Source organism: Theobroma cacao, chromosome 1, assembly GCF_053813885.1.
Source record: "Theobroma cacao isolate CCN51 chromosome 1, ASM5381388v1, whole genome shotgun sequence".
Lineage (NCBI taxonomy): Eukaryota > Viridiplantae > Streptophyta > Magnoliopsida > Malvales > Malvaceae > Theobroma > Theobroma cacao.
The window spans coordinates 33241746-33256524 of record NC_142639.1 but is presented as its reverse complement, the minus strand read 5'-3'; the positions used below and the strand labels follow the sequence as shown (position 1 = coordinate 33256524).

Sequence of the window (14779 nt, the reverse complement as noted above, 5' to 3'; positions counted from 1 at the left end):
TCAGAAGGTAAAAAGATATTTTTCTCAAATTAATAAAAAATAAATATATTCTCAATTAAATCGCAAGGGATCTTTGTATTTTACCTTAGAATTAAAAGGTACTTGCAAGGGAGCACTTACGTTATTGTCGTCCTTGTTCTTGCCATTGTCCTAGTCTCCCAGTGTAGTTCTCACCTCCTTCCTCTCACAATGGCAGACTAAGTCAAAACAGTCATCTAGACATACCTAAAACTCATTTCTTTTAACACTAAGCAAATCAAAATGCCAATTATACATGACATCAAGACAAATATTCCATGATAACAGAAATAATCTAATCAATGATTCCTATATCGATATTATAGTTACGTCTGCTCATTCTTTTGAACTATTATGCGCCTTTTTGGTCATGTCTGGATTGATCACTAAATTAATTTACAACTAAATAATTTTCCAAAAACTGAAATTGTTTACCTATTACAAGACTATACGATCTGTTTTCAGTATTAATATATTAATTATATGTACATATAAGGGGGACAAAAACAGTGAATATCATGTTAATTTCTCCTTGCAATGATTCTCCCAATATGGAATTTGTAGGAATTGTAAAAGATAAAATTGGTAGAAATTTGATAGTGCTGCCATTTTCCTTGTCTATACCAAACAACACCTGCCCAGTTAACATATCTAACCTACTCTTTAATAAAAAATGTCGGCCTGCATATATAGATAAAAATATATAGATTGAGATAGGAAAAAGACTCAAGTTCAATTTGGTCTTGATATCTCTAAAACACATAGAAACCGAGAGCTATTGTTTATTTTATTCCTTTCCCTTGTTATAATATATAAGCTACTCAATGCCATAGAAATAAAACCAAGAATGCATACGCGAGACACTTTGATAATGTAGCTAGCAAAATGATCAAAAACAAATTGGGATAATCTAAGAATATCGATAATCGATGACAGATTATTTCTTCCTTTGGGTTGTAATTAGCAGAGTTGTTAGTTTCTACATTTTCTTATATTAAAGTATTTTAAGGTGACCAAAGCAAAACTGTGATCAGATGTTGTATTCATGGGACAAAATATCAGAACATTTTCAGGCCAAAAAAAAAAAATATTCACCATTGAAACCTAAAAGGGGTTATGAAATTAAACGACGCTGATTGTGATGACAAAAAGATGATGTGTTTCCCATTAATTATGGTTGAAAAAGCTTATACTTAGGGACAAGTGCAAAGTACAAAAATACACTGTTTTTGCGCATAATATATTCTGCAGGAAGGTTCCTACAACTTTCCTTACCAGTGTGATAAGCAAGGCTTCATTATACCATCATAATTCATTCAAGATTATATATAAATATGTGCTGCAGTTTTGATTAATTAAGGTTAATTTGTTTGTGAAACTTTTTGCTGCCATAGTTCAGAACCCTGGAGACATATATTAATATATAGCGGTATATATTAACTCTAGATAGAACATTTCTTGGGTGTCAATAAAACAAAGGAAAGAGCCGTCTTATAATTAAGGGTTCATGTACTTTTTGCTCTGAAAATGTCAATTAACTCAGTTACCTTCGTTTTTTTTTTTTTTTTTTTTGTTTTAAGCAAAGTAATGGGATTCAAGGATTTTTCATAGGTGGATACAGTAACGTATTTGACACACAAAAGATGAGTAAACCGTACCATGAATTAATTAAAAATTGAGTGTGTATATATATATATATATATATATATATATTATAAAATTAAAGATATGCGAACAAATATATGCAGAGGCAAAAAGAGAGGTGAGGTGACAAAATGGAGACCGCGCTAAAGAAAAACTAGATGAAAGCAACGAGAGAGCTTAAAATTGTCAGACAAATAATATATAAAAAAATAATTAAAATATTAACTGTCTGCTAAAGATGGATCCACTAGCACAGCCGGCTAACAGAAAAGCTCTCCCAGCAAACATCTAAGACTTTTCTCTCTCAGAACATCTTCATAGAACTCACTTAGCCAATGCCTATGTCCTTTATTTGTCTCTTGTCTAACAATCTCCTCATCTTTTCCTCCCTATAATACCCTCTTTCTGCTCCACACCTTATGAATTATCTCCAACAAAGCATTTGGTGAGATTTTGGGAGAGTCTTAATTTCCATGGAAGCCAACCAGCTTGAAGACTCGAAGAGCTCGAGTGAAGAGACTGATCGATCAGAGCAAAGCAACGATGATATGGGCACTGGCCGATCCTACGAGTGTGTGTTTTGCAAGAGAGGGTTCACCACAGCACAAGCCTTGGGGGGGCACATGAATATTCACAGGAAAGATAGAGCCAAGAGCAGGCCTAGTTCAGTTCCTATAGTTTCAGGCAAAGCTGATGAGAATTTGAATTACGCAAGCCTAATGTCCTATTCCTATCCGCCAATCCAAAGCCAGCCGCATTACTCCATGGTTCCCGAGGTACATGTAAGTTATCAAGCCTTTTTTCCAGCTCCAGGTTGGGATTTAAGACCCCCCCACACACACCACAGCGATAAATTGTATGTAGACAATTCACAGCATCTGAATCCGTTTGGGGAGGATTGGCCTAGTAGTCTTAACTTGCGAATCGGTCCATCCCGTGTAGATGATGAAAACAAGAAGACAGATGGAAGTAGTCAAGAAGATGAATTAGACTTGGAGCTTCGATTAGGTCATGATCCATAGTATTATAATTTATATATATGGGATACTCCTATATAATAATTAAGAACTTAATTTCTCTATGTACAGTAGTAGTTGTGGATTCTTTATGAAGTACTACTAGGAAAGGATATATTTCTGATGTGGAAGTAGAAAAGTTAATGAGATACTCATGTTCTTTCGATTCATCCACATCAATAAATATATTATTTGGTACTATTTTTATGGCGATTACATGTGAGAAGACACCAAACAAGAAGAACATACCATAAGCAGAAATTAGAAGAAGAAAGGGAAGGCGGAAAGGAGTTTTTCCATGCCTAATACTTCAAAGAGGGAACGCAAGATGGATTCTGTAAGATCTTCTTCTTCTTATCTGCTCTATGCACAATCTTGTTTTCTCCTACTTGAATACTTAATTATGTTGAAAATTTCTGTTATTTCATGCTTGAATGAAGTTGAAAAGTTGCAATCTCTTGTGATTTAATAAAGTGAGAAATTATTAGTAGACATGGGGCTACGAGCTTGCTTCTTAAATTATTTCTCAGCTATTTTCTTTGTAAGGTTTTTGAATTTACTGGAAACCCTAATTGGTTGTGGAGGAATGAAATTGGAAAAACACTGGACATAGAGATGAACCCTAACCCAGAAATTAATCATTCATGTAGTTTTAGCTAAATATATCTGAAAAGATCTCACGGTTCAAACATCTGTTAGTAACATGCATCAAATTGAGATGTACATTAATGTATTTCTTTTAAGCAAATTAGCACAGACAAGTAAACTGTTTGGTGAAATACAACTTGATTTTTTTTTTTTACTAAATACAACTTCATTCTAAATCACATGGCTGGTGGAAAACAATTGATAGTGAGATTTCTCTCAGCAGGGTTTTCAATTACGTTAGATTATTCTTGTTCATGCATGAATTAGGTCTTGTTTGGATGTATTAAGCTTCAATGAAATTGAAACCTAGGTAGGCAGTTGAGTTGCCAGGAGCAGGACCCATCTGAAAACATGCCTTTCACTTCAAAAATCTTTCAAAATATATTATACTATTTCTCTTCGTTGTTATTCATCCAAAAGAAGAATTAACATTTTCCTTGTCTTGAAGTAGACTACACATACATGCATATATAAAGTGCTATATATAAAGACCCTTCAAGGGTAAATCTTTTGACATCAATATTTACATGCAGAACAGATTATGTCAATCAAAGTGGCCAGTACTTGTTTTCTACGATTGATTTCCATCAATGGAAATTATTTGATGTTTAACTAGTGAGCAATCGCTGATCCCTTTGTTGATGTTCTAACTTGGGTCAAGAATTCTTGTTTAGGATTTTAGTACAATCCATCCGTGGCGTTTTGAGTTTAAGATTTTCAATTCTTTCATGTAACAATAGCACATTTTCATGGAGCTAAGATTCAAATATGGAAGCAACTATCTATTTTCCACTTAAGCTACATTTCGTAGCCACCTAATCCGGTAAGTACTGGGAAACCTTTGCTTCTGTTACATGAATCCAATTTTCATCTCAGCGGCAGGGAAAACCCATCTTTTCTCTCTCAACAATTTTTTTGTCATTTTGTCCAATAACATTCAACTAGATAGAAGCAAATTATGTTAGTTAAATACTTTACTCTCTGATATACGGATCATTAATTAATTACTTAGATATGATATATCATTTGGTTACCTCTATCTAGTATGTAAACTGATTTTTCGTTTGCAGCTTGGATGCTTTTGCCATGAGCCTAGTTAGTATTTTCTTATACTTTTCCGTGATTATGAAGCTAAACCAATTAATGAAACACACAACATCGGAACATGCATCTTGCGCTTAAGCTTAAGTGGACAGATGATGTAGGGTTGAATAGTCACCAGCCTGATGAGCAAGTAATATCTCCACATTCAAGCACACATTCGCCAACTGTAATCCTGATATAAAATTCTTGATTGAATTTTTTTTCTGCAGAATAATTGATAAAATTAAGAGAGTGGATTTGAGTTAATCAAAACTTCCTTTTGTAGGTATATTATGATATGCTGCTAGCTAGTTAGGTTATAAGTATACTAACTAGTAATTGTGGCTGAGCAAAAAATAACACTAGTAATTGTATAGATATAAATTTTTCAAGATGTGCTTCCTAGTTTCCTGTTAGAATAAGCAAGAACACCGTCCATATGGAGACTTAACTTTTACACACAGCAAGTACATAGAATATTGAGATAAGTATATTGAAATCTGCTAAAATCACTAGCATTAATCAAATTACAGTGGGGTACTAAATCAAATCCAGTGAATAAAGCAGATCGTAAAGGAAAGACTTTTGCTTGTGGTTGGCTTGGTTACTCCCATCCTGTCGTGAACTAATAAGGCTTTCACGACAAATGTTCCTAGACGAATTCTTTTAGGCACTGCTTTCCTGTCGCAAGTTGTCATATTTGAAACTGGTATCCAACAAAAATCACCATCTTTTGTCAGCTTATGAAGTTCAGAAGATCATTAGGCTATACAACAAGAATGTCTCGTTTGTTTGGTTCTAAAAACGAATTCAGGAAAAAATTGCGTTTCAATGTCATTGGATGACACATCTGTTTGCATTAGTACTATTTGCGCTGTGAAGTTACCAAAAGCTTGATATGATTCTTGAATTTAAGTGTGATAGAACAACACCAAAAGCTGACAGCTGCAAGTCATTTCCATCTTTAAAGGCAACTTTATCATCAGTGCATATACTGTATATGCATGATATAAAGTTGGAAAAAAAAAACCCTTAAATTAAGCCGATTTGGTTTGCATATATATGGCGCCTTAATGCATCTCAGTGAACAGTGGGGATCAAGTTTCCAGAGGCTAGTGGTAGAATTGTTGTTTTTGAACAAGTTTATATGCTACATTTTTTAGCCCCAATGAGAATCTTTGCAAAAGTTCTATATATGCATCCATTTTTAACCTTTGGCAGGTCCCATACATAGTATAGATTAGCAGCACAAACTGCAGAGTAAATTTACACAGGTATAATACAGTACATGGACATGAGCGGAGTAAATTTGCATTTCTAATCAAAATATCAAAATTTTAGTGCAAAATATCTTGTATGATTCTTTTGTCTATTAGAGTTTGATGTCACATCGTCACTTATATCAATGTATATACAATGCTAACAATCCAAACTCGATCATCTATTAATTGGTTGTTATCTTTCGAATGAACAGATAGTTTAAGTTCAAGTTCAAGGTTCAAACCCTTAATTCCTTTGACCTTTGTTTAAAAAAGAAAAACGTCTAAGAGCACAAATTGAAGGACTGACATAAAATCAGCAGCTTGAGTAAAACAAAATGTTTTCCTGCAAGTACTAAATGATTTCCAGAAACAGGAAAACAATGGCAAAAGGTTGGGCAGCACCTAAAGGCTAAAATATTTACTTCCATAACATGCAATTAGTAACCGAAAGGGGAAGCGTTCGGTAACATATGCTAATTATGTTTAGATATGGAAAGAGAAAGATGGTCTCAGCTCGTGGAAGAAGTATATCTTTAGGAGCAATTGCAAAAGCGTAGGAACAAGCTCTTATGACTAATTAAGCCCGGCAGTATACAACTGAACAACATTTGTCAAAGCCTGGCTTTGGCTTGAAATTTTCAGCCTGGTGCCGGCTTATGGTTACATTCAAGTTAATTTCTGGAGCATGCAGCAGACTTGATCAAATTCTTCCCTAGCTCTAGCTGGCTATCAAACCGATTTTGTTTGTTTATCTTGTTAAATTGGGAATTTAATTAGACATGTGGGACTAAAACTTTGGATAAAGTATGACAAGAATTAGCAAATAGAAATTTCTTGGAAGGTCCAGTGCACGTAAAACGTACACAAGCGGTGCTTAACTAGAAGGAACCATTGCGTTTCAATAGAAGGAAATACATTAAAGCTAGCTACCACTTTTGTTCTTTTCAAACTGCAAAAGCTAGTGAATGTATTTTAAACCACATTAGGTTAGATAAGGATGTTGCATCCTCAAGACAAGGTGTCTATACGTATACCATGATGTGAAGAAAATAATCCATGTTATTTTCAATTATACAGTTATGGAATGCAAATTTAAGTGCACAAATTGAGAAGATGCTGCTGAAAATTCTACAAGGAAATCCCTACGCCCAAGTCTTGCGTGGATTAAAGGTTATATGTATATAGACACACTCTTTATTCATGTAAATGAATATCTCTTCTAAATAGTATAGCTAATTAATTTTATGATCATTTTAAGAAGCTTGTGTAAGGCGACAGATGGCCAGCGGAGGAACGGTGTCCCAGGTGCTGGGGTGGAAAATAATGTGGAGTTGGGCAATGAGCAGGGAAGTGAGGCTGAGATAGAGAGTGGACGCTATGAATGTGTGACATTAAGAAGGATAATGAAATGCACCAAAGATGCCAAAATGGGACAAAGGTGAGAAGAACAAGAAGAAAATTGAGAAGAGAAATGTAATATTCACCTTTCTTTGAGTCAATCTTGTTATAATTGTAATTATAACCTTTGTAGTCTATTTGTGATGATAGAATAAAAGAAAAGACTTTTTTGACAAATAGGAGTAGTTATAATTTTTTATGTTTGATTTATTTAAACAATCATAAACGCAAGTGAGTTATGACCTATAGAAGAAGAAGAAAGGCAAAAGAAGGTAAATCTGTTCAAGAAAAAACTGGTTAAGGTATGATTAGCTTTAAACTCATGAAAATTTTATATTTTGCATAGTTTGGCACAAAATCTCTAAATTTATTTTATATTTTTTCAATTTCCGTATAAAATAAAATTTTTGGAAACATGATGGGAACCAAATGGAAAGGTATTGAAAAGATATTTCTAATAGTTTTTGTAGCACCCATTTGATTTAGTGATTAGGAGATGAATATTTGAAATTGAATGTAAACTCATTTCTGACAATTTTAAAGACTTAACTTTCACCAAAACTCCACATTCCGGTAACATTTTGAATCGATTCTTTACGGGTTCTTGTAGTACGAAATGTGTTCTTCATTTTTGTTTCAATGGTTCAGTTAGGGGATTTTTGTGTTAAGAGAATCGAAGGCTCAAAATTACTTAGTTGAAACTGAAATTAAGAAATTTTGGATATTTCAATAAAGATTTTGTAATTTTTGGCCTTTGAAAGTTGTGTTTCAAACCATCTTTGTTTCTGAAATAAATTTGGTTATTAAAGTATGATACGTAAGGTTAAATTTGGTACTGATTATGCCTCTGTTTTCAACCTAGATTGTAAGTTATAAGTGCATAAAGTTGGCCAAATGATCATAAAAATTTAAAATTGCAGAATTTATGAAAATTCATTTTTAATTATTTTGAAAGATATTTTTGATCAATATTTGACCTATTTCAATAGAAACTTCAGAAATTTGAGTTATTTGAATTTTAGTGAATTTTTGCATGAATAAATATTTGTTTGACAAATTATCTTTAAATTGATACATTTCGAAAAATAAGTTAACAATCTTCAAGAGGTTAGTTTTAATTAGTATTTGAAATATTTTCATCAAATCCCATCTTTGTTACTGGGTTTGCACTTTAACCTATGAGTTTCTAAGTGTTGAATGTTTTTATGTATTTTATAAATTATTAATCAAAATCAAAATCAATCTAAATTTTCAAAAATATTTCAAAATTAGTTTTTGGTTAGCGAAAGAGGTTGTTACATTCAAAATGCCTTAGAATGACTAGTAGGGGGTCATGGTTTGTTTTGATAAATTAGTAGTGTTGGTTTTTAATTCTGAGTATATTGAATTAATAGGCTTCAAGAGAATTTTGATTATTTGTCATTTGTTTTTTTGTTTTAGTAAATTAGATAAGTGACTTGATATCCATTTAATGTTTTCATTCCTTAAAAAATCATCATTAATGTGAATTGCGTTCATATAACATATATCATATTTTGTCCCTTCATTTATTACATTGGGTTGTACCTGCAAAATGTATGTATATGATTTCCTTATGATAGCTTTAGAATGTGAATTTTATGAATCGTGATTTTTTATTTTGAAATTTGAATATAATTTTGTCTAATATATACATATATGGCTATCTTTGTGAATACTTACTCAAAATTTGATATGCACGAGATGTGCTTTATGAAAGTGGATATTAATGTTTTGTGAATTTGAGTAATCTAAAAATATGTTTTATTTTGTCTCCTAATATGATTATGCTCTGACATTGTCAATAGAGTTTAAATGTTGGCCAAGTCAACACGTACTTTGTGATATGAGATTGATTTCAAATTGTACCACCGATTACAGATAGTGGTTTTTGTTATATCTGTTCAGTGCAGCTAATGGTTATTTCTTATATGCTTCTGACTTATGCCACTCAAGTTAATTGTAATTTTTGTTTTGATTCTGACTTATGCCACAAAGGTTAAATGTGGTCATACCATGTTACAAGAGACCATTAATTGTGAAATTATATTTTGTTCTGTTATTTGAAAATTTCAAAAATTATATCAGTTCTGTTATCTGAAAATATGATTTTGGAGAAAATATGTTTATGGATGAGGTTACCCAAATTTTATTTTGACATCTACATGATTGTTGATAATTTTGGCCTAAATATTAAGCATAATTAATTCAATTGAAAGGATGTAGGTTACTTGCTGAGTGGTTATACACATTCTTTTAATTTTCATCATTTTTACAAATTTTAAAATTTTTTCCATCTTTAGGGAACTAGACTTGTTTGATGAGAGCTTTGGCTAGCATTTGCCCATTTATTTATATCTTATATTAGCTTTGATGTGAGCACTTGGTTTTAGTTATTGAAGAAGTGTAATGAGTAGATAAAATTTGGCATTTTTGGAGAATTATATTTTTATTACATTTGGAGACTTTAGGTTTTTTAAAGTGTAAATTTTGAAGAGATTTTTGAAGATATTATATTCGGTTTAGTATGATTTTTGTTGTCTTACATGCTTATAGGATTCATCTCATGAGGATGTGACATCTATTATATCCTAAATCTTTGAGTTTGGGGCATGACAAGAAATTATGGAAGTCTTGTAAGAGAGCTAAGAAATAGTTAGGAAGTAAGGGAAAGGTCATATTGGATGAAGATATACATAGGAAGTGGGTCGGAGGCTATGCTTGGTGTTTCAAGATAGCATGGAAGGAATTTGGGTAAATGCTCAAATTCAGGCTAAATGTTTGGACACTTTTCAATTCAGGGTCAAAGGTTTTAATTGTAACAATTAAGGGCCAAACGTTTTTGATTCCTTACAATTAAGGGCTAAGCTAATAGGTAAAGGAAGTGTGTATCACATGCAACAAAAAATCACGTTGAAAATGTAATTGTTACACGTTATGTTGAAAATTTAGTTGTTATATACTATATTGAAAATTTTAGTTGTTACACATTATGTTGAAAATTTAGTTATTACATGTTATGTTGAAAAATGTAGTTGTTACATGCCATGTTAAAAATTTAGTTGTTACACGTCATGTTGAAGATTTAGTTGTTACATATCATATTGAAAAATTTAATCGTTAAACGTCATGATGAAAAAGTTGTTACACACCACGTTATAACTTGAATCGTTTTGAGTTGACAAAAAAGATATTTTGACAAAACTATCCTTTCACATCTTACCTTTCCAAGTCAATGTCCACGTCATGTGCGTGTTTTACACTCGTAAGACACCTCTCACCTTAACCCTTAACTGTATGGTACCAAAAGTATTTTACCTTTGATTATTATAATTGAAACGTTTGACCCTAAATTGGCAAAACTCAAAAGTTTTGACTCCAAATTGAACATTTAGTCAAGGAACTATAAAGGCATTCTCAAAGCTAGAACTATAGGATCATAGAGAAAGGGCAAAGCAGATAAGGTGAGTTTTTCTAGCTTCTGTTAAAGGTAAGGATCTTACACATGATTTTATTGACTTGAAATATTAGGGACTTGGGTAGGGGAGAAAAGGAAGAGCTTTTAGAAAGGAAGAAAAACCAAATATTTAGCAACTTTATCTATGGTAGGTCATCAATAAAGGGTTATGATACTTTCATCCCATATCAAATATGCATATGATTGTTGAAATCAATATAAAGGTTTGAGTCAATATCTATTAATGATTTGAATTTAAGTTTTTAAGAAACATGTGGTTTAAGCCTGAAAAACTATTAGATGATTGTGCTTGGACTCAAATTATTACAAAACTGGTGTTTGATATCACATTGCAATAAGCACCAGTGGTCTAGTGGTAGAATAGTACCCTGCCACGGTACAGACCCGGGTTCGATTCCCGGCTGGTGCACGTTCATTTTGGCCTTGGAGGGATTTTCTTATAGTAGTCCAAACTCTATGGTGCATATCAAAAGCCCAATGAATGACGTGGAAAACACAGGCGATAATCCCTGCGGATTTGTTGGGACGGCAATTTGAAAATTGAAAACTGATCCTCTCTTTTCATGAAAAGTGAAAGGTTTAATCAACCCAAGTTAACGGCCGTAATTAAAGGTCTCAGATCCGCGTGATGTCATTCTGGTCTAAACCAGAAGACAAATACTCAATGCCAAGTGTGATTGTTTGATGCATGCTTTTCGGACCTTGAAGCTCAAACAGAACATGAGTAGATGAAGAAACAAAACGAGGAAAACTTGCTTCTCTTTTATTATCTTTCGGACGTGTCAACAGGTTAACAACTTACGACAAGAATTTGGCAGTGGCTGAAGGTTAAATGAGGAAAGGAAGAACCATTCGCTTTACTTGTTGGAAGGAAAAACATTTACTCGTCATTTACCCATGCTCTATTTTCTTTACCCAATTATGTCTATCATTACTACCACAAAGAAAAGAAACGACACACAACCCAACCCCAACCGCATTAACTGTTCAATTGTCTTTTCCCCCAATAATGTCATCTTCCATTTTCCTCCATTTTTTTCATTTTTGTTTTTTTTTTTTTTAATTGGAAGAAGAAGGATTTGAACCCAGCACTTCTAAACAGGAATCATGCACCAACCAATACTTTCTCTATCATCTCTCCAAACAAATTACTGCTACTAAATAACAAAATATCCCCTCCTGGCTCCTGCTTCTTCCCACCACACTGTAAAAATCAAACACAACAAATTGTAAGGAAAACTGTAACTAAACCAACGATTAACCGAGCTGGATTTAGTAGCCAGCCATTTGCTCCATTTAAGTTGCAACTTGCGAGAGGAATAGAAGAAAGATTATGCAAAAGGCGCATTAACTGCTAACAAGTTCATGCCTTCAAGGCCTGTTTGATATACCAAACATCTTTATACAAACATGTCAGAATATCTTACATGTACGAAGCACATTGTTTACAGTAGCCATGCATAAAAAGGTCTTGCAAATTCTCATATAAAGCTTGCAACTTATCAAATACACCATGGACCAATTACCGAGTAAGATAGTATATGACAAGAAAAATAACCACAAAAGATGCCACAAGTGTAAACATTCTCCTGCTTGATTTGGTCTCAAATACCTGAGGCAGATCAAATTCATTGTTATACATGAAACAGTCGATGCACCAGACACAGACACAAATCCGCAGACCCAAGTCAGGAAGATATGAAAGCTGCAAGTAAGAGAAGTTCCATAAAGTCACAAAGAGCACAAAGGTTATCTAGTTCACATACCATCTTAAACTTGTCCATGGTTCCTGAGAGTATTCCCCTTGATGCGTCCATATCATTTCCCTAAATGAAAACCATGTGACCATATACTAACATCAGCAGCAGCAAAAACAATATCATTCAGAAGAAGAAAGTTTTATTGCTGCTGCATACATACCATTCGATCCAGCATTCGATTGTGACTCTCCACCTCCTCATGTATATCACCGGACAGCTGTTGAAGTGACATGCATCAGAATATGCTTGCATTATATTTATGTTCACAGAAACAAGAAGTTATATAGATATATATATTCCGTGAAGAAATGGGGAAAGAATAGGAATTAATAAAATATAGAAGAATCTCTATACTGAATACTAAGAAGCTAACACTTAACAGAAAAAGGCTAAAACACCAAGAAGCTCTTATTCATTAAGTGGCTCTATACTGAATCCTGATGCAGCCCAAACAATGCAAATTAATAACGGCATGAGATAGATAGGGTTCAGTTCTGCAGCCAAGGTCAGACTTACTCTCTTCAGCAGATTGACCCTATCTTGCAATCCTTCCACTGCTCTTTCATTATCATGCTCGTCAATTTCATGTGAGTAAGAAGATGAGGCCCTTATTCCACCTTCCTCAATGCCATCAAAAAGAGCAACTCTGTTGTTACGCATGTCTCTGCACACATGCAGATCTTATTAGGCTGCCAGAATACTTATTACATGACAAAATTTCCTTCAGAGGGAAAAGGAAGGTCGTAATGAAGATTAATTATGAAAGAGCATTCTATTATTCAGATATACTTTTAGATTGGAAGTTCAGCTTTCAAAAGGAGAGATTGAAAATATTGATTTAAGACATGAACATAATCATATAGAATCAAGAATTTAACGAAATTAGTTCAAGAAACATCGTCACACCTTGTTTTAATGATATGACTTGAGAGTTGGTAATCATATCCAAGAAATTAAACCACTCTCAAACACAAGCAAAAATTGCTAAAAATCATATGGAATTATCAGGGAAACGAGTAAAACATCAGATCAAAAGGAAAATAAATAAGGAATGGGGCAAGGTGAATAAGGAAATTTAGGCAAAGCCATTCAAATAACGTGATCAGATGCCAGTAGTTTACATACAGATCCAAGCAAGCAATTTAACGCCACCAAACGATTGGTTACAGAAATCGCACAATAGCGATTCAACTGACCGTCTAGGATTCATGTCTGTGAAAAAGCCGAGAACAAAAGCCCTTTTGGTCTGCTTCGTATACCAGTGAAAGCCTTTTAGCCCTTGGGTACTTACAAAATCTGTATGGAATCGAGAATTTAACGAAATTAGTTCAAGAAAGATGGAAATAAAAAAAATATATAAAAAAGAGAAGAACGAGAACCAAAAAAGACGGAAAATCATTGGTGAAATAGGGTACTCGAAGGTGAAGAAATTCAGATCTGAAAATAGTTCATTAAAATTTGGGAACAAGTTACCTTTGGAGGGAAGAGGGAATGAGTTCCCTGATACAGTAGCACCGGACGAATTGGGAAGAGAAAAACGTAAAATGATTTCGAAATCGAGATTGGATGATTTACTGACCCTTACATTTATAGCTAATACTATAAGGAGAGAGGTAAATTTCGTTTGCTTTTTAATCTGGGTATTTTTGCTTTTGTTACGCCAAGATGAGTATGTGTTTTGTGGGGGCTACGCTGACGTGGACTCCTACTCTATCATTCAGGATTTCCAAAAAAAGAAAAAATAGAGGGGATTAGTTATAAAGCAGCAAAAGAAATGGGCCAAAAGTGCCCAAGAAGAGGGTTCTCGGCTGACGGATGGTTACCATGTCAGCTAAAGAGGCCAGCTTAGGTGGTTAAGGTAAATTTACAAACTCCAACACTAAGGCTCGTTTCAAAACCATTTCATTATTTGTAATCTATATTTATGATCTATTACAAGATATCCGCGCCACCTAGCATGATTTGTATCGGATGAAAACTTTGTTATGATAATATCATGATTTTCTTAAGTATTCGATTAATATGCATTTTCTAAAATTTTATCAACATTTGATCTTAAAAATTATGAATACTATTACACATCATAGCAAGAAATTGAATATTATATATATGTGTGTGTGTATGTGTGTTGCGTGTATTCTTAGTTTTATCCTACCAATTAACTTTTTACATATGTACAATTATAATTTGTTACAAAATGTATAAAAAGTTGTTCTGTATGCAATGATGAACATCATGTTAGCAGACTTTTATTTGTACAAGGCATTCAAATGCCTGTAATACTCTTGTCAAATGCAATTTGTAGATTTTTTATTCCTTCAACAGCATTCATCTAAACTACATTGATTCTAATTTGATATAAATTTAACAATATGATATGAAATAGGGCAACACTAACAAAATAATCATCCCATATCACTTTCATAAAGAAAACATATTACAGTAGGTACACCT

The 14779-nt window shown here is 33.3% G+C and overlaps 2 protein-coding genes and 1 non-coding gene across 4 annotated transcripts; 2 read left to right on the top strand and 1 right to left on the bottom strand.

Annotated features, from left to right (window-relative positions):
* The first annotated feature begins 1905 nt into the window (after positions 1-1905).
* LOC18613190 (uncharacterized) lies at positions 1906-3145 on the top strand. The gene has a single exon (XM_007050303.3). The coding sequence runs from the start codon at positions 2136-2138 to the stop codon at positions 2682-2684; it is 549 nt and encodes a 182-aa protein (XP_007050365.2). The 5' UTR covers positions 1906-2135; the 3' UTR covers positions 2685-3145.
* A 7758-nt stretch (positions 3146-10903) lies between these two features.
* TRNAG-GCC (transfer RNA glycine (anticodon GCC)) lies at positions 10904-10974 on the top strand. The gene has a single exon. It is a non-coding gene; the product is annotated as a tRNA-Gly (tRNA).
* A 623-nt stretch (positions 10975-11597) lies between these two features.
* BS14A (BET1P/SFT1P-like protein 14A) lies at positions 11598-13959 on the bottom strand. 2 transcript variants are annotated; one of them, XM_088803085.1, is made up of 6 exons: positions 13799-13959; positions 13522-13621; positions 12842-12989; positions 12486-12542; positions 12332-12391; positions 11598-11769 (listed from the first exon to the last, which is right to left on the bottom strand). In XM_088803085.1, exons 2-6 carry the CDS (start codon positions 13533-13535, stop codon positions 11671-11673), a joined length of 378 nt encoding a protein of 125 aa, XP_088659211.1. In that variant the 5' UTR covers positions 13536-13621; positions 13799-13959; the 3' UTR covers positions 11598-11670. The 2 variants fall into 2 exon arrangements, with proteins under 2 accessions (XP_088659211.1, XP_017983740.1); XM_018128251.2 differs by lacking the exon at positions 11598-11769 and adding an exon at positions 11913-12177 and having other exon boundaries at positions 13799-13958.
* Positions 13960-14779: the final 820 nt, after the last annotated feature.

Excerpts from the sequence above, each read along its gene's own strand:
- LOC18613190 (XM_007050303.3), top strand. The coding sequence starts at position 2,136 with ATGGAAGCCAACCAGCTTGAAGACTCGAAGAGCTCGAGTGAAGAGACT.
- BS14A (XM_088803085.1), bottom strand. Across the intron at positions 12,543-12,841 it reads GGGTCAATCTGCTGAAGAGA|CTGTCCGGTGATATACATGA; the intron begins GTAAGTCTGACC and ends TCACTTCAACAG. Across the intron at positions 12,392-12,485 it reads ATCGAATGCTGGATCGAATG|GGAAATGATATGGACGCATC; the intron begins GTATGTATGCAG and ends GTTTTCATTTAG.